The sequence below is a fragment of the Convolutriloba macropyga genome, chromosome 13, assembly GCF_964194025.1.
Source record: "Convolutriloba macropyga chromosome 13, txConMacr16.3, whole genome shotgun sequence".
Classification (NCBI taxonomy): domain Eukaryota; kingdom Metazoa; phylum Xenacoelomorpha; order Acoela; family Convolutidae; genus Convolutriloba; species Convolutriloba macropyga.
Window position 1 is genome coordinate 39598353 of NC_134480.1, and position 24318 is coordinate 39622670.

General features: G+C 35.1%; 1 protein-coding gene across 3 annotated transcripts; it reads right to left on the bottom strand.

Moving 5' to 3' along the window:
* Window positions 1-723: 723 nt before the first annotated feature.
* On the bottom strand, window positions 724-21029 carry LOC142351838 (uncharacterized). 3 transcript variants are annotated; one of them, XM_075404049.1, is made up of 3 exons: window positions 20892-21029; window positions 4490-4696; window positions 724-1630 (listed from the first exon to the last, which is right to left on the bottom strand). In XM_075404049.1, the coding sequence occupies exons 2-3, from the start codon at window positions 4653-4655 to the stop codon at window positions 807-809; spliced, it is 990 nt and encodes a 329-aa protein (XP_075260164.1). In that variant the 5' UTR covers window positions 4656-4696; window positions 20892-21029; the 3' UTR covers window positions 724-806. The 3 variants fall into 3 exon arrangements, with proteins under 3 accessions (XP_075260164.1, XP_075260165.1, XP_075260166.1); XM_075404050.1 differs by having other exon boundaries at window positions 20948-20972; XM_075404051.1 differs by lacking the exon at window positions 20892-21029 and adding an exon at window positions 14022-14135.
* Window positions 21030-24318: the final 3289 nt, after the last annotated feature.

Genomic DNA, 24318 nt, shown 5'->3' on the forward strand with positions numbered 1-24318 from the left:
TAAGGTCTATAGCGCTTTTTATGACCAAATATATTATGCTCTGGTTTTACTTTAATGTCTCTTAGATCACTGACTTAAGAGTAAAAGAAAACGTTGTTTTAATGCCAATTTAATTTTAAGAAACTGGTTTTGTACGCCATCTGAAAAAAAAAAACAAATCAAAACAGTCAAAGTAAAATGGCGGATTTTCGGTTCACGTAATAATGACGCAAATAAGTCTGAATTCAAGAAAGGGTTCAAGAACAAAAACTAGATTAAATCCGGGTTAAAGAAAACAGCTTTGGAATTTTTGCGGTTTTCTGAAAGAGAGTCATCATCTCCTTTCCCATCATTTACCCCAAAAAATTTGGGTACTTTATATTTACATAACCTAGCAAAGCTAAAAGATTGAAAATTCAAAATTGAATTTTGGCTAAGATGTAGCTATTAATTAGTGTAACTATAAGATGTAACTATAGCTGCTAACATGTAACTATAGCTGTTAATGCTTGTAACTATAGCTTACGTTGACAGAAATTTCACGGGTTTTGAAGCTACCCTGGAAACAAATTACGAGCCTAGTAGAATGGATCTTTCCAATTTTCAAGAAATTTTAATGTCACAACTCCGCTCATTCAGGGTTGCGTGGGGGGGGGGGGGTTGGTATTTTACGTCTAATTTTTAAGACTTTCTTTGCACTCTATAAACAATTCCATATCATCTATAATAAAACAAACACTATACACAAAAGTTAACTATATTATATGGAACCAGAATTGTATACCCTATTTCAAATTCAAACATTGTTACCTAAAATTTATCAAGTTTCAACTGCTGGGCATATTATCGCCCGACATCGGTGTCGATTGCTCTTTTGCCCTGTAACTTAGCATGCAACTAACACAATTTTTCTGGCTACTATTGCTGTGCAGTTCTCGTAAGTTGTTCAGCGCTCGAACTAAAACACGCGTGTTATGATTCAACCGTTCACGCTCCGAAATAGTTTTCAACTTCAAACGCAATGAAAAGTCTTTGAGCAGGTCGTTATTTTTCTGCAAATCGCAAATTTCGGTTTGAATGTTCGAGATTTCTTTCTGTAAATTGCTATTTTCAGAGTTCAAATAACTGTAGCTGTTGTTTATTATTTTCATCGACTTTTGAAGTTCACTTGAGCTGTTACAAGTATTTTGACGCTTTATAAATTCTTCAAATCTTTGAGTTGAATACTCATTTATCGAATTTGACCCGTATGAGCTAACTTGAGTTTCTTTACCTGACGCGTCATTTACCTTTTTTGAGGGAGAAAAGTTTGGTTTTCCGGCATGGAACATTTTCAAGTTCAAAATTGACGGTCGACTCAACGACAGACTTCTCTGTTTTCGGTTTTTAACTGACGGTTGATTTGAAGTTTGTGTTCCGTCGTGTTGCATTGTAGAGTTTCGATGTCTCGGCGTACTGATGTCCGATAAACTTTTCTTAATTGGAACTGTTCTGAAATGTCGAATATGTCTCGTTTTCGGCGGTTCGAATTTTGTCGGTTTTTGTCCAATAACGCTGTCAAAAAAGTCGGTGATGCTAACCCGGCAGTTTCTGTCTTTGAAACCCAATTCTGCTAATAGAGCGCCCAGTTCTTTTAGAGCTTGTTCCGTCACTTAATCATGTGAAGCTGATTCATTTGGTTTTGTTCGTGAACTGATTGTTAGCTCAATTGAACTAATTTATGACTTAACCAACTTGGACAAGTGAACAAGAAAAATGAACTGAAAGTAAAACAACTCAATGATAGCGCGGCTCTTCTCCGTTTGTGCCCCCCCCCCCCCCCCCCCCAAGCACGTTATGCGACCCCCAGTTAAGGCACCTGCCATTACATGGTAAATCATTATGTTAAAATATGGCACGTGCGTCTGGGGGGTGCAAATAATATGCGCCCACTAAGCTGGGACAGGGGGGGGGGCACAAACGGAAAAGAACCGATAGCGCTAAGCAAAGCTTTTCAGATGCTCTGCATTTTTAGGCTCTTTTTGTGTTTTCAAGAAAAAAAAATTTCTTGAATTGCTAATTTGCAAACTTTAGTGCTTATCGTCTCTTCTGCATTATGAAAATGTTTTTCTAGAGATTGGTCAACAAAAAAGTTCGAAACGCTGACAGTAAATACCGAATAATCAATTGAGTACCATCTTTGCAATTAGGAATAACTTTTTTTGCAAATAACTCTGGGGCCATTTGTACTTATTATCAAAAATCTATAAACCTGGGTTTTTTCATTGTTTATCAAGTGCTGAGACATTTAAGATACAGTTTTCAGACATCACGGCCTGGAATTGTTTTAAGGACCGACTACGCTTGCCCTTGCCGCCCTGTCTTTTATGCCACACATTGCAAAATACAATGTGCAATTTGTAACAATTAAAATTAAAAATAACTCATGCGAGTGTCATGCTCAGACGACTGATTCAATTAAGATGGTGGCAAATCTCCTGAAAAAAAAGAACATTGTTAATTTCCTCTGATACACATAAGAATAAAAAGCAAATGGTAAAAGAGGCAATGTAAAGTTAAGAATATAACTTTATGTAAAATTATAGAATCATTAAATTACCTAACTAAAAATTTAACCTTACATTAGTAAAAAATGGCCTAAAATGCGAGCATAAAATGTTCTCACAATTTTGTATGTACATCATGAAGAAAAAAGAATAAAATTAGAATCTAATGCTCTCAATGTCATCTTTTATATCAGTTACTTTTGGGTTTTTCAAAAATTTCTTTCAAAAATATTCTTTCAGTTCTTTTTTTAAGGAAGCTTTCGATGTTGTTTTCCGTCTAATATTAGAAGGCAGACTATTATAAATTGGAATGGCTTGTGCAATAAAAGAATCAGTTAAAAACTTATTGTTCTTTCTTTTATCGAACGTTATTTTTTGACCTGTCATGTTGTTTTATTCTCATAGTAGAGAGAGGTTCAATTTTATATGCTGGAAGATCGTTGCTGAGTAAGCGAAAAAAATATTTTGAGCAATGATATTTCAAGAGAAAAGAAACTGGTAATATTTTGTTGCGAAGTTTGAGATATGTAGACCGATCGTATTTTCTCCTATTAAAAATGGTTTTTATACCCCAATTCAATTGATTTTCTAAAGTTGTGAGTAATGACTTTTGCAACCCTATCAGAATTAGAGCGGAATAATGTAGATGACTTATTACTATTGCATTAAGTAATAAGACTTTCGTTTTCTCCACAATACAGTTACTTCCTTAAAATTATGAAGGAATGACTTCATTTACCAATATTTAGAGAAAGCTGACAAATTTCCGTCTACATTTTTCTGGATCTATTCTGCTTCGCATCCCTCCCCCCAGAGCAGATACAGTTTTTCCATGAGCACTTAACCACTTCTGAAATTGGAGTAAATAAATTTGGATCAATTTTCTTAAATTTCCATAAAAGCTACGGATCTTTCCCATTATAGCTCCCCCCCTCCCCAGCTTAGTGGTCAGATAACTACAAAAACAGGCCCCTCATAACGTCAATCAATGTTGCCGTGAATGACTTGTTGCATACAATGCAAACTTCCTAAAAATCCACTCTTCGAAACCTAGTTTTTGAAACACAAGTTATAACTAACGGCCTGACCAAGCAATAGGAACCATTACTGGTTAGTATAGAGCCTTTAATTTAGTTCAATTTCGCTCTTAATTTAGGTCTCATATAGATTTCACTTTCGGAAACGTGAACTAAACTTAAACTAATCCGCGAGTGTTTTCCACAGAATACTTTTAGAGTGGTTTTGTGGAAAACAATGACGGTACAAATTAGCATACACGTACAAAATTCTATCATTGGATTTGGCAAAACATGAGAAAGCGATTCCACATTTTTTAATTCTATCATTCTTAAAGCAATATTGTGTGCACTTATATGTTTAATCAATGATTAAATGCACGGGTCTTTCCCATTATAGCCTCCCATCTTACTGGTCAGATAACCTATAGCCCCCCCCCCCCCCCCCCAATCATGGTAAACATACCATAATGGGGGTTATAGTTTTATTGATGGGCTGTAATGGGAAAGATCCAAATTCACAATTGTCCCCTCTCCAATAATTGAGGTTAATTTTTATAATCAAGGGCGATTAATTCTAATTTCGACCAAATTAGTTCAAGACCTTTCTTGTGATAAAAATAAGAATAAGAGATGCACTTTTTTTACAGTACCCCTATTGAATGGATCTTTTCCGCTTGTGCCCCCACTACCTTATACACCCCAGTTACAGAGCACGTGCTAGTGCATAGTAAATCATTATGTAAAAATATGGCACGCGCGTCGGGGGGGGGGGGGGTAGATAATATGCACACCAAATAAGCTGGAGGGGGGCACAAACGAAAAAGTTCCCAATTTTGTTATAGTGGACGGGTGGTCAATTTGTGGTTCTCTCCTTTTATAGCACTTTGAATTTTGTACAATCTGAGGACGGACACAAAAACGAAAAAGAAACAGCTGGATATTTTCCTTTAATTCCAAGGAACTCGGCAACAACATAACGAAGAGTCCAAACTGTCATTTTCATCTCCCGGCAATCAGAGTGTCGAACATGTCTGACAAACACCTTCTGGAAATCTTTCCTCTCTTCGTTCACTTCCAGCCTTTTCCGGAGTAAATGTATGGCTGCTTGCATTTCAACAATAATAACAGTAAATTATAAATATAAACGTACCACTGAAAATGTTAAATTTGGTTATTTGCCTTTTACAGCCCCCCCCCCTCCCCCGCTTATAGCCCAGCTTAGCCGGGCTAGCTTCTGCAGCCTTGGCAGTTGCCAAAAATAATAGTGGGAATTTATTTTATTGAAAAATATATTCTGAATGCCCCAAGATACCTTGGATCTTTTCCGTTTAAGGCTCATGTCTCTTCGAAAAATATATGACCGCAAAAGACTGAAAGAGGCTCTTTAAGGACAAAAGGTCGCTACAGTTAATGTCAATCAGTCAAAAACTGTAAAACAATTGTAAACTGTACTATAGTATAAAAAAGGACGAGTTCCAATAGAACTGCTACAAGTCAACGAATTTATTTTTAACACATATTTCATTTGGTTAGCGGTCTTTTTTTCTAAGACATAAAACCAATAGCTGCACAAAAAACCCGCTCGATCCATTTTTATGTAAAAAAATTTTATGCTAATTTCTTTGTCAGTTATTTGTACAGAAAAATTGCAAAAAATTAGTCTAAACGTTGACACTCAAAAAAGTTCAGAAAAGTCTAACAAAAGTTATTGAAAGACACTCACATTCCTGAGAGCATAGGCATAATTAAATGTGTTATTGCATAAATCATGCGTATCAAACTGATTTATACCAATTGACCTAAATTTGAAACGTGATTAGAAACAAATAAGCGGTAATTTTTTTAGCTATCTTTATTGGATTAATAAGAATTATTTCTAACTCGTCTACAGCTGATTTCAGTGGTGCGGTTACTAAAAACTACGCTTTTGAACTTTTTCTTTTCCCTTAATTAGCTTTTATCATTTAATGGCATATAATGGCTGAGTACGCCCGAAGTGAATGAAATATTTTAACACAGAGAGAACATCAAGAAACATTGTAGTCACTGTTGTTGAACTCAAACTCTTTTGTTAATTTGTATTAAAATTCTTTCTCTGAATGACTTTACATAATTGTTCCGACCCTTCTTGAAGGGGGAGGAGCTATATACTCAAATAGGTTTTTTTGTTCACACAACTCTGGCCGATCGATATCTCCATCGTAGAGAGTTGAGACTGTTATCATTAGAAAGCTTGTCCAATCTTGAATATTGAATAAAAAAGATTTTGTTGATTTTTGTTTTTTACAGAGAGTTATCGAAGTTTAAATTTTTTGACTAAAGTTTTGCTAATTTTGTTTATTATATATTTTCTAAAGAAACTGTTGTTGATTTTATATTTAAAGACAAAAAATATTGTCGGCCATTTTTATTTATTTTTTTGTCAGAAAATTCTGGCTAAAAATTTCAAAATTCATACTTTTTCATCAAAAACAGCACGAATTAGGTTTCTTTAGTCCACTTTGATTAAATTTGCAGGAACTACACACCCAACACACCAACACAGTCTTTGTAGACTCAAAACGGAGCTATTTTTACTTCAACTTCCGTTGCGAGTGCTCCTTAATTAAAACTTTGCCGTTTTTTGCTAATTTTACTCGTTGATTATCAAAGACTCAGCACTTATTTCTGATTTCTTAACTAAAAAAATCTATGAAAATAACATTCGAAAAAATAAGTATTTTTAATTGACCAACAGAATTAGCTGATCTAGATTTGGACCACTCATGGACTGTTTCAGTCCAAAAAAGAACTAGGATTGTAATCAGTCGGTCTTTTTTATTGAAAAAAATCGAATTTTTTGTGTATTAATTAAATAACAGAACATATTTCAAATCAAAGCTCACTAATGAAAGCTCCAATTCGCCTTCTAATTAGCTCCAAACTTTTGTATCTAGTATATATCTTGAAAGCTTATGGTCGCTTTGAATTCTCAAAATATTTAATGTTTAAATAATAAAAGGCTTATTGAAATTTGCCTCCATTTTTCTCTTAATTCGGTCAACTTGTAGCTTAGTATCAGCAATGAATAAATGCTTCTTCCTTCTAGGGAATTCAAATTCAGTCTTTATTCGGGTTTACACCTAAATTTATGGTTTTCTGGCTTTGAAACTACAAGACTTCACATTTTTTTTATTTTCATGTAATTGCCCATTTTTCACATTTTCTATTTTTCTCACACTGTCACGTTATTCAGAGTTCATATATCACATTATTGGCGTTCAAAATACGACACAATTGACAATATTCAAATCTTTAAGGAAATAGACTCTGATTTTAACGGCTTCGACAACACTTTCTAGAAGGACTTAACACAAATTTTTGATTTTCTCTTTAACTGTCGTTTTTACTGTCTTTTTTGTCGGGTAAAATTTCCAGTACAATGACCCAGTTTCATTGGCTTTTCATGGAAAAATAAATGGGTCAGAATTCTGATTTTATTAGATGGCCGATGGCTTTCATGACTTTGAAAACAATTGTTTTCCAAAAAAAAACACTTTTTAATTTTGTTTGTTTTGTCTGTTTGTTACCTAGTCTTGTTAATTACACGCCAGATATGACATTTTTGTTGTCAAGGAAAGGTGTCAAAGGGATTGTTTCCACAAAATCTAATGTTTCTGAAGAATTTGTTATGACTTTACTGGCTTCCACACCGTTTTTTCACAAAATAAATGTAAATAATTTTTTATTTTTGTCACATTTTACGTTATTTTTGCAGACGCAAGATATATTCTGGATAATTCCTGATCTTCATCTGGTGGGCTTCCTCTGGAATAAGGAACGAACCTATCTAATGGTTTCATGTTGTAATTATTGGCTTTCATGTCTTTGGAAATAATTTTTTTTAAAACAATTATTACTTCATTTTGCCTGTATTTTCTGTTTTGGCTACTTGTTACCTGGTTTCATTAAAAATAGATCACATAATAAATTATCGGAGTTCAAAAAAATGCATTGGAACATTTTTGAGCGGCAAAATATGACTTTACAGCTTCAAAAGCATTTTTTCGCAAAACTTGGCTGATTTTTTGTTTGTTGTCCATTTTTTGGTCTTTTTGTAACCTCATAAAAATTGAAGACTGACATTTCATAATTTTCATCTTTTGAAACATGGTAGTTGTTAATTTATGGGATGTTTTAGGTGACTTCCAATGGTTTTCATTACTTAAAGAATTATTTTTTTTATAAGCGAAATTTCGAAATTTACTGTTTTTGTTCTTCATTGTCTAATTGTTACCAAGCTTTTTCGTGGACTGGTCTCATATCTTTTCTGGTAACCTAGAAGTTATTTTGTTTATATTCACTTTTCTATTGCTATTTTGTTATGAAGTTTTGTTTTTTGCGCAGGACGTTTTTTGATGTAATTAACGTTTGTTGGTGTTGTTTGATTTTGCTGTTCGTCCTGAATCGCTTTCATAAAATTGGCATATCTCATGACTCTGATGCATGATTGTGTACTCCGCTAGATTATTAGCTGTGGAGGTTAAATTTTTGTTCATACTCCAATTTTTTTAAAATACTTGAATTTGTGGGATTTTCTATCTGTTCCTCTTTGTTAGACAATTTTGCCAAAATTGCGGATGAGCGGTGTCGGCACCTTATGGGCGATCGCACATTACCAATCCTCCTTGTTTGGCTCAAAATTTAAACTTTAAAGCCAACAACTCAAAAAAAAAAATTTGAAACAAATGATTCTCACCGAATAAAAATCTTTTGAAATGCTGAAATGGCCAATAATTTTTTTTTAAAAAACCGACCATAGCAGCTTTAAATGACATAATTCAGTCATTTGAAAACTTTTTTCTTCAGGTCAATTGATGACTTTGGTGATTGAGAGAACTGTAAATCATTGTGAAGTTATTCAGTTCATTGATTTTGAGCTAAATAATAGAAAAAAACATATTTGTTTTTTAAGTCATGTTTAAAATTTCAAGTTCCTTTTGAATTCGATTTTGTTGAGTTTGGAAAAAAACTGGTGCTATATTATATAACGATAACTTATTTCTAACGTATGTTTTTGTTATCGATAGATGACAAAATTGAGAAATATGCGTAAAACTGGAACGTGCAGAGAGATGTAACTGTCTAAAAAATGTTTATGTGACCCAATAAGGATCAAGGGTTCCCAGGCCTATGTACAGACTTATGAAAAGACAATGCTCGAGTGAAAATATTTTATGAAAAGACCATATTCGAATCCTTTCAGCTATGAAAAGACGTAAGCTGGATTTTAAGTCATGCTTGACTTTAGCTCGACTCACTTTTCTCTGGAAACATTTTAAATGGACTAAAAATTTTTAGAAGACTTTAGCTGGACCCAAAAATTTTGCAAAAAAACTTTGGCTCGACCCAAAGTTTTTGATACAATTTGAAACATATAATTTGAACCTTTTTTGCTGTGTTTTGATGAATTCGTGGTTTTTTTCTCCGGAACTAATAGCCAAGCAAATGTATGACAGAAACGGTAGAAAGCATCACAAAAATGCAAAGGCTAATTCTTACTACAACTTACATTTCACGGTACTATTTTTAAAGCTATTCCCCGTGAAAAAAATTGTGCAACAATTACGCTAAAAACGTAATAAAATTTAATTTTAACAGAAATAATTAGTTAGCATGAGCAATGAGTTTGAATAGAAAAAATCTGACATCTTCATGAAACACGTATACACAGCGCAAAATAATCTTTCCGAACATACAATTGGTCACCATTGAAGTGCAGTTCTTGTCAAAGGTCTTCTTCATTGGACTTTTTGGTTTCGTGTGACTTCTGATACAAGATATTTGAGGAAAAATGCATGTGGAACTAGTGTTAACCAATCAAACAGTCAAAAGATGTGAAAACGTTTTTCAGTTCGAAAATTTTTGAGTTCATTGGAAGCGTTGAATATCAATCAGTTGAATTTTTTAGAGTCTTCTTTTGGTTTATTTGGTTAATTTACTGGCAAAAAATCATTAGAATAATGTAAGATTCGGAAAGCGTTAGGGTGAATGCAGCATAAACATGCGTTTGACTAACAACACACCCCAAATTCCGATGCCTTCCTGTGGCCCAAATTTTAAGTAAATTTTTTCGTCAACTTAGCATATCTAATTTAATTAACTTAATTTAAACAGTTGAACTCACTGACTTCAAACAACCTGTTCCTTTAAATGAACTATGGCATCATTAAAAAAAAGCACAAAACGGCTCTCTAATATAGACGGAGGAATCTTTCTGAAAACAAAGTTGATTGTTTGCATTTTTTACCTGTGTTGTGCTCTATCGATTTGTTTTCTTTTCATAGAACATGAATAAGTACAATGATCACTTTTTTTCATCTTATCTGAGGGCGGGGATGGGTTCACATAGATGGTTTTTTTGCAACTAAGCAGTTGTTTTAAGAGGCAGCCGGCGTGTATCTAAATTTTGTGTTTATAGATATTTTTAGAATTTTCACGCTTCATAATTCAATACCAGGTGCATTTTAAAGTCTTACCCGCCTTCCATTATCAAATATAACACTAACAAGTATTAATTTCACTGAGCACTAAGTGCAAGTAATCTTAACTTACGTAGATTACGAGCCTTTTGCAAAAATTGAAGTTTGATTTTGCGTTCAATTAACGGAATAAGTTATCAAATTATTACAATTGATATGAAATTTTGAAATATACTCTAATGGTACGCTTGAGTATTTTTCCAACTGTTGCAATTGCTAAACTTAGATTTTAATAAAAAATAGTGACAATTTGTTTTATAACCAATTTTCTAATACCCGCGGCTGCAAGGCTCTAATATGACAGCTTGAGAATTCTCAAGCTATATTTACTCAGTTTTCACTGCTTTTCGTTGCTACTTTCAACTTATTTACTGGGCATTTTTATACTTTTAAACAAAGTGTTTTTTTAAATAGGTTGCTCCGACTTTAGTATTTTTTGTTTCAATTTTAGAGTCGGCGAGTACATTATTGGTTGTGCTGAACTTGTACAAACAGTAGCAGAGAAAGAAAAAATTAGTGTTACTCAATTGCTCCGAAAAAAAGTCGTTAGCTCAATTAAATATAATCGGCTTATCCGAAACCGAATTAGCTTTAACTACCAACTATTTGTTTACCACAAAAATATCACAGAGGAAAAGAATTGTTTTTTTTTACCTGTAAAAACAGACATTTAGACAAAAAAATTCACACTTAACTAAATTTATTGCTAAAAATTGTACTTATTGAATCATATCTCAGCGAATTTTCGACCAAAAAAATTCAATTGTGATTTCCCATTAAAATTGATGTTTCACCTCGTTTTAAAAATTTTGGTAATTTTGTCTTCTTTCGCAGTTGCTCCTCCATCATTGTTTAAATTATTCTGGTACGTTTAGTTTAAGTTTGCTTCAAGCTGCGCAAATTGCTTGTATACAATTACTGTGTATTTCTTACACATACGTCTGTAATGTGCCTTTTAACGGATGCAATTATCTTAAGTCAAAATTTCTGGAATTTTGTAATGGAGTTACAATAGTTACACGGCTAAAGGATTACTAGCACCCACATGGCAATTGCTAGTATTTTATTACATAGTTTATTTGATTGCAATTTTTAAATTGTTCAAAAGGTCAAATGCATAGTTTAAACGCTTCTCAAACTCTTTAGTTAAGAGCTTGTAAACAGCCGCCAATTACTAGGCAACATAATTTCAATTCATTCATCTAACGTAGAGAAGCAAAACTTATCTTCCTTGGGTCACGTGCAAGAGTGCCGACGTTATGAAGAACTGAGTATAAAGAGAGCCGAAAGCAAATTTCATTTAAGTGCGTCCGAAAGCAAACGATTGCCTTGAATTAGGTTAAAATGATAATCAATTACCAAGAAAACTAATTAATTGGGTTGCTTGGTCTCATGACCAGTTGTGATAGTCTCAAGATAATTATATATTAATTCGCTTTCATTATTTTAAACTAGAAAATAATAAAATTTTGTTTCGCAAATACTCGCGTATGATTGGTAGAGAATTTCGTAGTCTCATTTCAGAAGGCAATTTCATTGGCTGCAAAATTTATTTAGTTTATTGAATAAATTTTTCAAAAGATTTCGGCTCTCTTTCCATCGGCCCTTTTAACTATGTTTCTCTTACAAGTCACCTCATGCTTGATCTAGAAATTTTGTGTATACCAAGTTCCCTTCTATGAGGTGTTTTTTTCAAAAGATTATGACATGACTCACTGCGTAACTAGACTATGCAAACCAGTTGCACACATTTTTTTGCCAAAAAGATTGAAAAAAAGTAGCAAGTCTTCTTCGTTAAAATTAATACTATTCCTTTGATGTGAAAAATTTTTTATGTAGCTTACCGTTATGTAACTTTTTAGTACATATAGGTTTAAGTCTTTTGCAAATTTAGATTTTATTTCTTTTCCACGTTTTTAGGAACATTTTGTGGTTTTGACAGCAGCAGATTTGGGATAAAAAGTTACTTCTGATTTTCTTGCGCATCTACATTTAAAACATCACCTGCATAGTTTCTGTCTCTAGCTTGTTTCCTAGAAGATATTGCAGCTCAATGTATGATCTTGCTAAAATTTTCATAGATCATAGACAATTTTGCGAAGTAAAGTCTCTCGATTTAATCCCTCTATTTGTCCAACGAAAAACGAATATGGATTTTGTTTAGTTTTTCAAAGATCCAAAAAGTTGAAACAATTTTAAATGTGTTTGATGAGATCCCTTATACATCATATATCTTCTGATTTTCTTGCGCATCTACATTTAAAACATCACTTGCATAGTTTCTGTCTCTAGGTTGTTTCCTAGAAGGTATTGCAGCTCAATGTATGATCTTGCTAAAATTTTCATAGATCATAGACAGTTTTGCGAAGTAAAGTCTCTCGATTTAATCCCTCTATTTGTCCAACGAAAAACGAATATGGATTTTGTTTAGTTTTTCAAAGATCCAAAAAGTTGAAACAATTTTAAATGTGTTTGATGAGATCCCTTATACATAATAAATCTTCTGATTTTCTTGCGCATCTACATTTAAAACATCACTTGCATAGTTTCTGTCTCTAGGTTGTTTCCTAGAAGGTATTGCAGCTCAATGTATGATCTTGCTAAAAATTTCATAGATCATAGACAATTTTGCGAAGCAAAGTATCTCGATTTAATCCCTCTATTTGTCCAACGAAAAATGAATATGGATTTTGTTTAGTTTTTCAAAGATCCGAAAAGTTGAAACAATTTTAAATGTGTTTGATGAGATCCCTTATGCATCATATATCTTCTGATTTTCTTGCGCATCTACATTTAAAACATCACTTGCATAGTTTCTGTCTCTAGGTTGTTTCCTAGAAGGTATTGCAGCTCAATGTATGATCTTGCTAAAATTTTCATAGATCATAGACAATTTTGCGAAGTAAAGTCTCTCGATTTAATCCCTCTATTTGTCCAACGAAAAACGAATATGGATTTTGTTTAGTTTTTCAAAGATCCGAAAAGTTGAAACAATTTTAAATGTGTTTGATGAGATCCCTTATGCATCATATATCTTCTGATTTTCTTGCGCATCTACATTTAAAACATCACTTGCAGAGTTTCTGTCTCTAGGTTGTTTCCTAGAAGTTATTGCAGCTCAATGTATGATCTTGCTAAAATTTTCATAGATCATAGACAATTTTAGGAAGTAAAGTCTCTCTATTTAATCCCTCTATTTGTCCAACGAAAAACGAATATGGATTTTGTTTAGTTTTTTAAAGTTCCAAAAAGTTGAAACAATTTTAAATGTGTTTGATGAGATCCCTTATACATCATACATCTCTCTACCGTTTTTGGTTGCCTTGCAAGTTTTCCCATGCCGAATCCAACTGAAATCTTTCAGAAAGACGTCATTGGTCTGCCTAAGAGCTTCAAAAAAGCTTAGAAATACAATTTGAAATGTCGAAACACTCATTCAATACGCAAAAAATTTAAACAGCAAAGTTTGCTTGTAACAAGAATATAACCTTGAAATTAGAAATTTCTCACTAAAGATGTAACGCCAAGGATTGATATGTGAACCCCAAGTTAAAAAAACGAATTGAAAAAAAAAATGTTTTTTGACACTATAGAATTTTCTTTTAATCAATTACAAGACCATATAGTGTTTTGTAATCATCAAGTAGGACATTAGTTTTCCGAGAGCAAAAAATTATTCTGCACAAAATTACAACAAATCTTTCACTTATCAAATGACGATACTTATTGCTATAAAAAACTGCTAAAGTTTTTTAAATGTAATCTGCAGGCTTCTGATTTAGTTTGTTGCCCAAATAGTCCCCCATGGTAATCTTTGGATGCGCGAGGGTTTTTTGTAAGAGCGCTTACCAATAAAGATGAAGTGGTTTGATTTTTCTGATTAAATATCATAAAGAGGTAACAATTGCTGTAACGAAGCTCAAAACATACTATCAAAGGTGAAGTCAAACGAGTACCTTCTATCACACAGAACCCAATTTTGCAATCTTTTCATTGCAGATAAGATATTTTAGCTCCCCATAATTTGACTACGAGAAATCACAGCAGTAACTCCTCGATAATAAGGATGTGTTTCAGAATCGTATTTGATCTACTTCGTAACCATACAATATGTAGGGGATCAAATATGATTCATTTGAAGTCATACAAGAACTGCAATTAGAAGTAATTTTATATCTGTATTACATTGAATAAGGCCGTTGTATGACTACAGAAAATCGACGAATTAGTTGAGAATTCCAGCATCAGAGCAATAAAAAACATTGTGGTTTTTAACTTGGGATTTGAGTTCATAGAAATAATCCAGGAAAGTTAAATGCTTCATTTTGTACAAAAACCTGCAAAAAACACTCTAGCAATCTTTCAGATATGGGCATTTAATTTTCCAGGTTGGGCTGCAGATCAAAATTTTTGTCTGACCAGACTTTCAAGACCATAATTATCTCTGATGAGGTTTTCCAGACGGAAATTGACTCTGATCAGGCTTTCCAGGCCCAAATTACCTTTGATCAAACTTTCCAGACACAGTTGGTCTCTGGTCAGACTTTTCAGACCGATGGTCCAAACTCCAATTCAGACCATTGCTCAGACACTAATCAGACTATGATCAGACTCAAATGCTCTCAAAATAGTCTGATCGGAGGAAGATTTAACTTATAACAAATCTATTGATTTTGACATAATATATTCATTTCGTCAGAACTAAAGTTGGCAGTATTTAATTGATCTAAGGAAAAACCAAATATGAAAGTTTTGCTAAAGAAAGCGAAACCCAACTGTTAAGAATAAATTTCATTAAGTTTACCGTTAATTGTATATTTCTGACTTAATGGATGAGTTTAGACAGTTTTCAATAAGAAACACCGTGGTGTCCCGTTAATCAAGATTTCCTCTCAAGGGGACCAGCCTTTAGTATCAATTGAACTCTTTTTTTTCTAATCATCAGACGTTAGATGAGTCTCTGATCAGAACGATGTTTTATTTTTGCAGAACCATTGTCTCTCAGTAAAGAGACAAAAAACGAAAAACAAATAATGCGCTCAAAACCTTCCGTGATCAGACCCAATTGCGTTCGAAAAAATTTCTGATCAGACCCGATTGCGCTCGAACCATAAACAATCAGACTCAGGTGGGCACGAATGCATTTCTTATTAGAGCCAATTGCGCTCGAACTGTTTATGATCAGACTCAAATGCACTGGAACAGGCCTATGATCAGACTTTTCAGACCTATATGACCTCTAACCAAATCAACTCCAGACCATGGCTGTTTGCAGTGCGCTCGAACGTCCGTCCAGATCTTGTTATTTCGGTCTGAGAACACAGGTGTCTGCGCATGATTGGGTCTGGTCATAGAGCATTTTGGGTCTGCACCTCAACCAAGGCGGTTAGGATGCCTAATAAAGAAGATGTGTTTTTCTCTGCTGGCTTTGAAAGCTAATACATGTTTTTCTTAAATTCCTAAACCAAATATGGGCTTCGGGGCGTCTCAATTGCCCTTAAGGAAACTGGGCTAGTTGAACAGTTGGTTGTGAAGGGAACCCGCCCACGTGTTGACAACGACTATGACCCGCGTTACGAAATTTCAGTTGCGTCAATTTTTACCCAGTTGAATTTCTTCTTGGCATGCTATCAAACTTATGGGTATTGGTGACAATATGTCTGATGAGAAGAAGAAAACAAACCAGAATTGTAATCTTGATTGCGAATATGTCAATCGCAGACCTTTTGATAATGTTTACAGGCGGCTATTTGCGATAAAATGACAAAAATTTTTTCTTAGCCAGCGCGACTATGTGTAAATTATTCAATGCTGCCGACACTATGTTATTGCAAGTTTTGAAATTTACTATTTTAACAATTGTTTTTGAGCGACTAATCATGGTCACAGACCTTGGGAACTTGACTAGAGAACAAAGTTATAAGAAACAGTTGATCATATGTGGAACAATTGGGCTGTTGGTGTTTCATTTTCGCTTACCGCTGCCTACTACGCAACCCTGCACAGCAAAATAATTGCGTGTGTATCCACATACTCCAGAAACTTTGGAAAGTTTTATAACTTGGGTCTTTTTTCTGACAACCTAAGGCATTCCAGGACTTCTTATAGCCACTATACATTTTCTGATAGTTTGGAAAACCAAAGTCAGTTTTGTCTCTTGTGTCCAGCAGCAGTGAGCATCAAAGCAGAGTGATCCGAATGCTGGCTGCTCTGCTCACTGTATTTTTGGTATTCCATTTCCTGTTTTGGCACTGCATGTTTGAAGCTTTTTTTGGTGATCGGGGGCTGACGTCTGCTTGAAGTCAAGTACTCTTCATTCTTGTAGACTAATTCTAGGTATAACTAGGCATATTTGCCTATGACTATGGTCAAATTTTTGCTAGGTTTATTAGGATCAAAATAAGTTACTATTCAGTTGTGCTTTGATTTAACATAGAAAAATGGAGCACTTTTCCGAACGGATGATCCTTGAGATTCTTTTTTTTTTCATTTTTTCGAAAAAAAAAACGAAAAGCAGCAGACATGGATGATCTTATGTATACATAAGTTTAATGAAATCGCTATTCGAGTCTGTATCTTTTCCTTGTGGCCAATTTAAGAGGCGATAGTTGGTTATGTTCTAACCGAAAACAGGCCTAACATAACATAAAAACAGAAATGCCTAACTACAAAAGAACTTGCAAGATATTGCGTAATCTTACAATACTATTGGAAGATTCTTGCAAAATATTGCAAGATAGCAGTCGGCAATAGAATCGGGTTGTTGTGTTTTACCAGCTGTGGATGGAGGGATCAAGAGCATTCACGTATGTCACTGTGGCTGTGAACCCAATTTTGTATTCCATACTCACTACCGGCAACTGTTAATCTTCTGGCATCACATGCGACATCGCCGAATACGGACCAGAAGACGACAATGAGAATGACCTTTATGCTATCGAGGATAGGCGTGGGGTGGGAGTAGTCACGGTGAAAAACAGGTAGTGCACACAGCTGAACACTTTCAAGTTCTCCGGTGCGTAAAATGTGACGTCATTGATAGAAACTCAATGGGCATAGAGGTCAAATTGTCAAAGACACGGTTGACTGGCATCGGCAACAGGAACCAAGAATAGATACAATTAAAATTAACTTTAATCAATCGCCTTCAAGTTATCTTTCAGCTGCTTCAGTAATGTAGAAAGTTACTCCTGTTATTTTTATTTTTGAGAAGTTATTTTAAGATAAGGTCAACAATGTGAACTTTTTGTTTTTACATGACACGATTGATTGGAAAAGGGCAATGGTAGTTTCCCCGGGCCAAAGTCGCAACGCTAAAATAAGAACTGAGAAAAATGCGTAACATATTGTTAGAAACAGTTGCCTCTAAAACCCATATCCCCAATAAGATCTTCGTAAAAAAACGATTCGCAGCGATTCTGGCAATGGACAGGATAATAGACGAAAACTCAATTAATCGAGTTATTGTCCAATATCCTGAGCTGTGAATTCTTTGTGGACAATACAAATGAAAATTTTAAGGACACTGCGTATTCATTACGCGATCAAACAATCACTTTACAACGCCATGGAAATAAAATGCAATTGACGTCATAGTGTATCTGTTTATTGTCCTCGTATTTAACTTGGCAACCATATTAGAATGGCCTGTGCCACCCTCTCCATCTCAGTGGATAGACTTAATTTCCAGCCCCCAACCACACATTACGCCTCAAAACTCAAATAAAAACCTGCAAACTCGGTTTTTTTTGCTGCCCACATTTTAATATTTGAGATAACAGTGAGCGTTGAAAACAGTGTCAGTCGGATGAACTTAGTTAAATTTTGAGAAAGTTTGGAAATGTCCATCACGTTTAATCAGGATTTTTGTTTTTGAGCAGTCGTCGAACAAAAACGGCTAACGAAATACCAATTAAGCAGAAGTCAAAGAATGCCTGAATGACTTTCAATAAGAAAAATGTTCTTCATTTGACTAATTGGGGATTAAAAAAAGAATTTGTTGGTTTGAACGTACTCATAATATGATTATTAACAGAGTTAGTGTCAGTGTAACTATGTCTTAGATCATCTTAAATGGAGAACTCTAGCTGTAGGCTAACTGAATGCAAAATGACCATGGAAAGTAGTGAATTAAATCATGGAAAAATGTGACGAGGTAATATCATTTTTGTCCACGATTAGGCCAAATTTGCTTTTTCCGGCGTGTTGCACGTGCTATATTGATACATGACTATTTGCTATATGGGAATTATTGTGTTTACCGAGACGCGTAACGTACTCTTTGGACACCTATTGAAGAAATTTCGAAAAGAACCTTAACTTAAATTTTTCCGATTGTTTAGATTTTGGGGAATGATTTACTGCGTAACACCATAATGATAAATAAAAAAAATGATAAATAATGATAAACAAATGTTGTCTACGAACATTTAAAATAGTCCTAAAATAATCAAATCAAGAGCGCAAAACTCATGTTTAACTATAAATGAGAAGGAAATGAAAATGGTTGTAAAAGTCTTTCAAAAGATCTACAGAATTGAGACAACGCTTAATAAGATGCTTACATCTGCACTTGTCAACTTGAATCAGTTCAGGTGAAAAAAACAGCTTAACTTCTACAGAGACCGCCGATCAAGCAAACAACCTCAAAACTTACGCCCGCATTTATGATAGTGAACATTTTGGTGAAGGTGATGATGATTTTCGGTTTTCATTTTTTTTTACACAAAACACCTATCCAATTTTTTCAGATTAATGTGATTTACACTTGATTAAAAACGAAAGAAATAATTGGCTTGTGGCTCATTTGACAGAAGACAATTTCTCATGGACAAATTGGCACATAGTCAGCAAATTGCTCAAATACAAATCCGACTTTTCAACGTCAATTTAAAAAAAATACTACTTAACGGTGATAGGATGATGACTCTATTACTTAAACTGACGCTTCCTAAGTGGAAACTGGCAATTCCGATTAATCTGACGCTTCTGACAACAAGACCAATTATATCGACAAAACGGACAAAAACGGACGCTTCTTACAAGCAAAATCGATGAAACCGACAATAACCGACAACTACCGACGCTTCGTGCGCCATTTTCGTCGGTATTTCTCTACTCGAGTCCTTTAATATATTGAACGAGCCAACGTCTGGATCTTGAATTTTTTCGGTCTCTCTAAGTCTTTTCATAATTCCAACGAGCCAAAGTCTGTATCATATCGCATTTTAATCTTGCGCGCAAATTTTGTTCCAGCTCAATTTTTAAGTGTAGTCTTTTTTGAAAACATTAGGTCGAGCTAAAATCCAGCCCTATTTTTGAGTCGAGCTAAAGTGTTCTCAAAACTTTTGAGTCGAGCCTAAGTCTTCCGTAAACTTTTGGGTCGAGCTAAAGTCTTGTTAAAAATCTCTGTCGAGCTAAAGTCCAGCGTGTCCAGCGTGTCCTAAAAATAATGTAGGAATAAAATTTTACTTAACTAAAAACAAAGACCCGCATTTATTTGTGACAAGTGGCAAGCTGGCACGTAAACTAGCTACGCAATGCTGACGGGGCTATGAAGGGTAAAGAACCAATGGATCTTTTCAGTTTGTGCCCCAATGCATATGCAACAACCAAGCTGGGGTGGAGGCACAACCCAGGCCTAGGTACAGACTTAAGAAAAGACAATGCTCAACCAAACGTACTATGAAAAGACCGTACTCGAATCATTTGATCTATGAAAAGACTTTACCTGGAGTAAAGTCTTTTCATAGATCAAATGATTCGAGTACGGTCTTTTCATAGTACGTTTGGTTGAGCATTGTCTTTTCTTAAGTCTGTACCTAGGCCTGGGTTGTGCCTCCACCCCAGCTTGGTTGTTGCATATGCATTGGGGCACAAACTGAAAAGATCCATTGGTTCTTTACCCTTCATAGCCCCGTCAGCATTGCGTAGCTAGTTTACGTGCCAGCTTGCCACTTGTCACAAATAAATGCGGGTCTTTGTTTTTAGTTAAGTAAAATTTTATTCCTACATTATTTGAACCCCCCTCCCCCAACAGCCGTTTTTGACTCAAGTTACTAATAGGGGTATTTCCCATTTTTGGCCTGCTTCCACAAAATTATAGCCCCCTAATGCTATGTTTTCCTTGATGGGTGGGACCATACGTTATTTGACTACTCAGCTCTGTGTGTGGGGGGGGGGGGGTGATCTATTCTGTACCCCCTTCCCATAAAAGAGTTTTTATGTCCCCAACTACAAAGTATGTATTTTTTATGAACAGCACATTGCGATGTAAAAATCGGGGGCGTAAAAGTTTTATAACAACCAAGCTAAAGCTAAGGGGAGGGACAAAATAGTCACTATTTCCGGTATATCTAACCTCGTCAGGTTTATATTTTTTAAAAAAAATATTTAAAAATCAAAATGATTCTTTAATTTACAGCCGTTGCCAAAATGCAATCATTTTATTACTTCAATTTGGCGGAGGAGTTATAATAGGAAAGAGCCCAAAATTAACTGCAGCCTATCTTTTTCCTACTACGAATCCTCGCAGAAAACAGACCTCACTTTGTGGTATTGTTATACATCAACGGATGGGATCCAATAGATTCTTAACCCTCTATCGAGTGGCGAGATTTGGAGGTGGGGCACAATGGCGGAAAATTTGACTGTTTCCCATTATATCCCCCCTCTAACTCCCGCAAAAATATAGCCAATCCCTCATGGTATGCTTATCATGCTATTGCTGGGGAGGCTGTACTTTATATGACCACTAAGCTGGGGGGGGGGCTGTAACGGTCGATCCAATATCTGGGCTATAGCTTTCTCGTCATAAAGATCTGCACCATCGACTGAGTCAAATAACAAATTGCGGAATATCCGTTTAACAATGAGTCTATACCAAAACTCTCAAATCTTAAACCAGTCTTGGTTTTCTTTTCAATGGTTCACGTGCAAAAATGAAGAATTAGAGGTGTAGGCTTGCTTCGGAAAGTACAAGCCTAAGTTTCTATCTCTGTAATTTCTTCAAACATGCAACATTTCAGTTTTGACAAAACAGAATGAACGGCGGGAAAGATTTATTTAACTCGGGGAAAGATTTAATTTTCGACCAAATATCAAGACAAGATGAAAAAAACCATGCAGCCCTGTCAATAGTTAATAACAACTGTCAATAGTTAATAGCAAATGGTATTTTGCGTAATAGTCGGTTATATTATTAGTTTCCATGTTTGGAAAAAATAGTTTAACCATTAAAAATTAGGAGCAACAACTACTTCACAGCACATTAACAGAAATAGTGTAGCTTGCGTTGAGCTGTGAAATCCTATCAAACGTAAACGTAGAAAGGCAAGCCGTTTAAAAAATTGGCAACTTTTAACTAATCACCAATTTTTTAAGTTCTTATAAAATCAAAATTAACAGTTTCAATGCACAATACTTAGAAGAATTTAACTTCAGGATAAAAGAAGCTTAGTCATCTCTGCAACCAACATTAAAACAAAACCCCAAGAAACTAATATTAAAAAACAGAAAATATCTTAAGAAAAACGATTCAATGTTTTGCTAATTTTGAATGTCAATGTTTAAAAAATCATATCAAATCAAAAACTGCTCTATACAATTTAGATAAAAGTCAAGAAGAATCTAAAAGTTTTAAAAATGTTACTTGCCTCTTAAATGGCCATGAGTAAAATTAATTGAAAAAGCCAGCCAACTAAGAAGATTCTAATGTTGTGATGCTGAACAAACTTTTATAAAATTTTTAAATGATGTAATTATATGATTTATGATTTATATGATTTAACAGTTAGCGTAACTATTTGACAAACAGATGTAAATTCTTTAAATTTTTGCCAGGTGCCTGAAATTAAAACAGAACGTAAGAAAAAGGCATTATTTCAGAAAATAACGAAAAATGATATGGTAAGTTTTTGATCACGAAAAGCGTCGAGAAGTAGAAAAAGACCCCGATTATTAATAACAATTAGTGTAACATTTTATTTGAGAGCGTAACGGAGCAACTGCAGTTGGTTCAAGGCTTTAAAACCTAGCCAACAGATTGCCGGAAAACGCCACTCAACCCTCCGCCGACGTTTGGTTTGAAGGTGATTGGAAACAATTAGAATATAAGCGGGGTCGGTGATACCCAAGGATATCATCCATTGTTATTTATTTGATGCAGTACATTTTTATATAATGCCCTTAAATTAGTCCAATTTATTTGCCCTTCATCATTTAGTTCAAATTTGTTCACTTCTTATCTTATGATCAGTTCAATACTTCCTTTCTTGGTTTCCCGCTTCGTGATCAGACCTGTCTGATCACACATACTAGATTTGCTTATAAACACTTCAGTTCATTCTTCAAGTTTCGCAATTCAATACTAGTTGAATATTTTTCTTTGTAATCCCGCTCCGCGAGTAAGCACAAAATACTCAAATCAGAATTTTGCTCCGCGAATCGCAATTTAAGTAATAATAAACGCATCCGCATCGCGAGTAGCTACTCTATTTAAGTAGAGTACGACATGGCGCAGTCAGCAGCTAAGCGTACACTTCTCGGAATAGACGCTTCGTGGGATAAACCTACACCCGTCCCTCCTCTTTGCTGTGAGGAATGGAGCGTGCAACATAAATTTGCTCTATCGGTAAGAGAGAACATCATTCTTGATACGCTACTTGGACCCAAACCCGAGATGGTTGACCTTCCCCTCGAACCAATATACAAGGAAACTATAGCCGGCTCTTCCGCACAATCGGAGAGAGAGAGGAATGCTCGCAATGCGCAACAAAAATGAATTGGCAAAACAAATGCCAACGTCTTATTGAAGTGGGCATAATGTGTGCCGACAAACCGTGGCCACTTGCTGACCGTAAAACCGTGTCTCTACTCTATCTAAGCATTGGGGTGGAAGGACGTTGCATTCTCAACTGCAAAAACCCACATATCATGATTGATACCCTTACTATCATAGAGTTCTGGAAGATCGTGGAAGAGGCATTCTTCCGTCCTCGCATCACAACTTTTGATCGTCATGTTTTCCTAATTACAAAACAACTTCGGAGAGAAACAGTAGAACTCTTCTACGGTAAGCTAACGGAATTGGCAGAAAAATTGCAATTTCGAAAATAAAGAAGAGACTTTGATACGCAATGTCTTCATTATTCACCTAATAGACCCTGAAATTCAAAAGAAACTCCTCAAACAAACAGTTGAACCGCGTCAGGCGTTAGAGCTAAAAGTTAACATGGACCTGGAACTTGGGATGCGCAATCAACATCAGATCCAGCAACGTAACAAGATTATCACCCCGGCTAGTGTCAACGCACTTCAGTTCCCTAACAGCTCTTGAACCCCAAATTGGCAAAACCCGAATAATTTTCCGAGACAAAAAAAACCGCTGCACACTCTATTGTTCAAACTGTGGAGGAATTTGGCTTCCGAATCATTGTGATAAATCTATCGCAGAAGGTAAAACCTGCAACAATTGTGGATTTTTAAATCACTTTGCGAAAGTTTGCAGGAAACAAAAGAACGCAAAGCCACAAAACTCTAAGAGAAAGACGGTAAGCATTGTGGAAGAAGAACCGCACCACGAGGATTCAGTGAATTTCCTGCAAACAGCTAAGCTCTATGAGTCGGACTACAGTAGCGGGGAGGACAATACGGTTGCGGTGATCGAGAATGCAGTAAAGAAGGTAGGACACCTCAACATGCCCATCAAGATCTGTGATATTAATACTACACTGCTCGTGGACTCCGGTAGCGCATGTAGTATTCTTAATCGTTCATTCGCCTCGCAAGTGGTGCAAAGTAGTCCTCGCGCTTTCTGGATCAGCGAAAAAACTTCCCCGCAGCTTCGGATTTTCTCGAATGAACCCATCCAGGTCGAAGGAAAGATCTCCAACGGATGGACTTATGATTCAGCAACATTCACTGCTGTAGCTGATGGACTAAAATCTCTAATTGGCCGTGACTTGTTTGATAAACTCGAATTAGCGGTGACACAATCTACATCTCATAAAGATAATTGTGTCAACATTTCTTCTTCGCCAGAATTAAAAGAACAAATCGGAAAAACTTCTCCAGAACTGATATCTCGCATCATAAGATCTAAAAATCATGTGGCAAAATCTAAGTTTCACAAAAAATTTCAACCTCAAAAAGGCAGACATCAAAAAGGTAGACGGATTCCAATTAACTTACAAGTAAAAGTCAATAACAAGCTTAAGAAATTGTTAGACGAAAAACATATAATAAACCTTTTAA

Bases quoted from the DNA above. Each gene is read 5' to 3' on its own strand.
- LOC142351838 (XM_075404049.1), bottom strand. From the start codon at position 4,655: ATGCAAGCAGCCATACATTTACTCCGGAAAAGGCTGGAAGTGAACGAA. The intron at 1,631-4,489 runs GAAAATATCCAG...CACATGATTAAG, and splicing joins CGAGTTCCTTGGAATTAAAG to TGACGGAACAAGCTCTAAAA.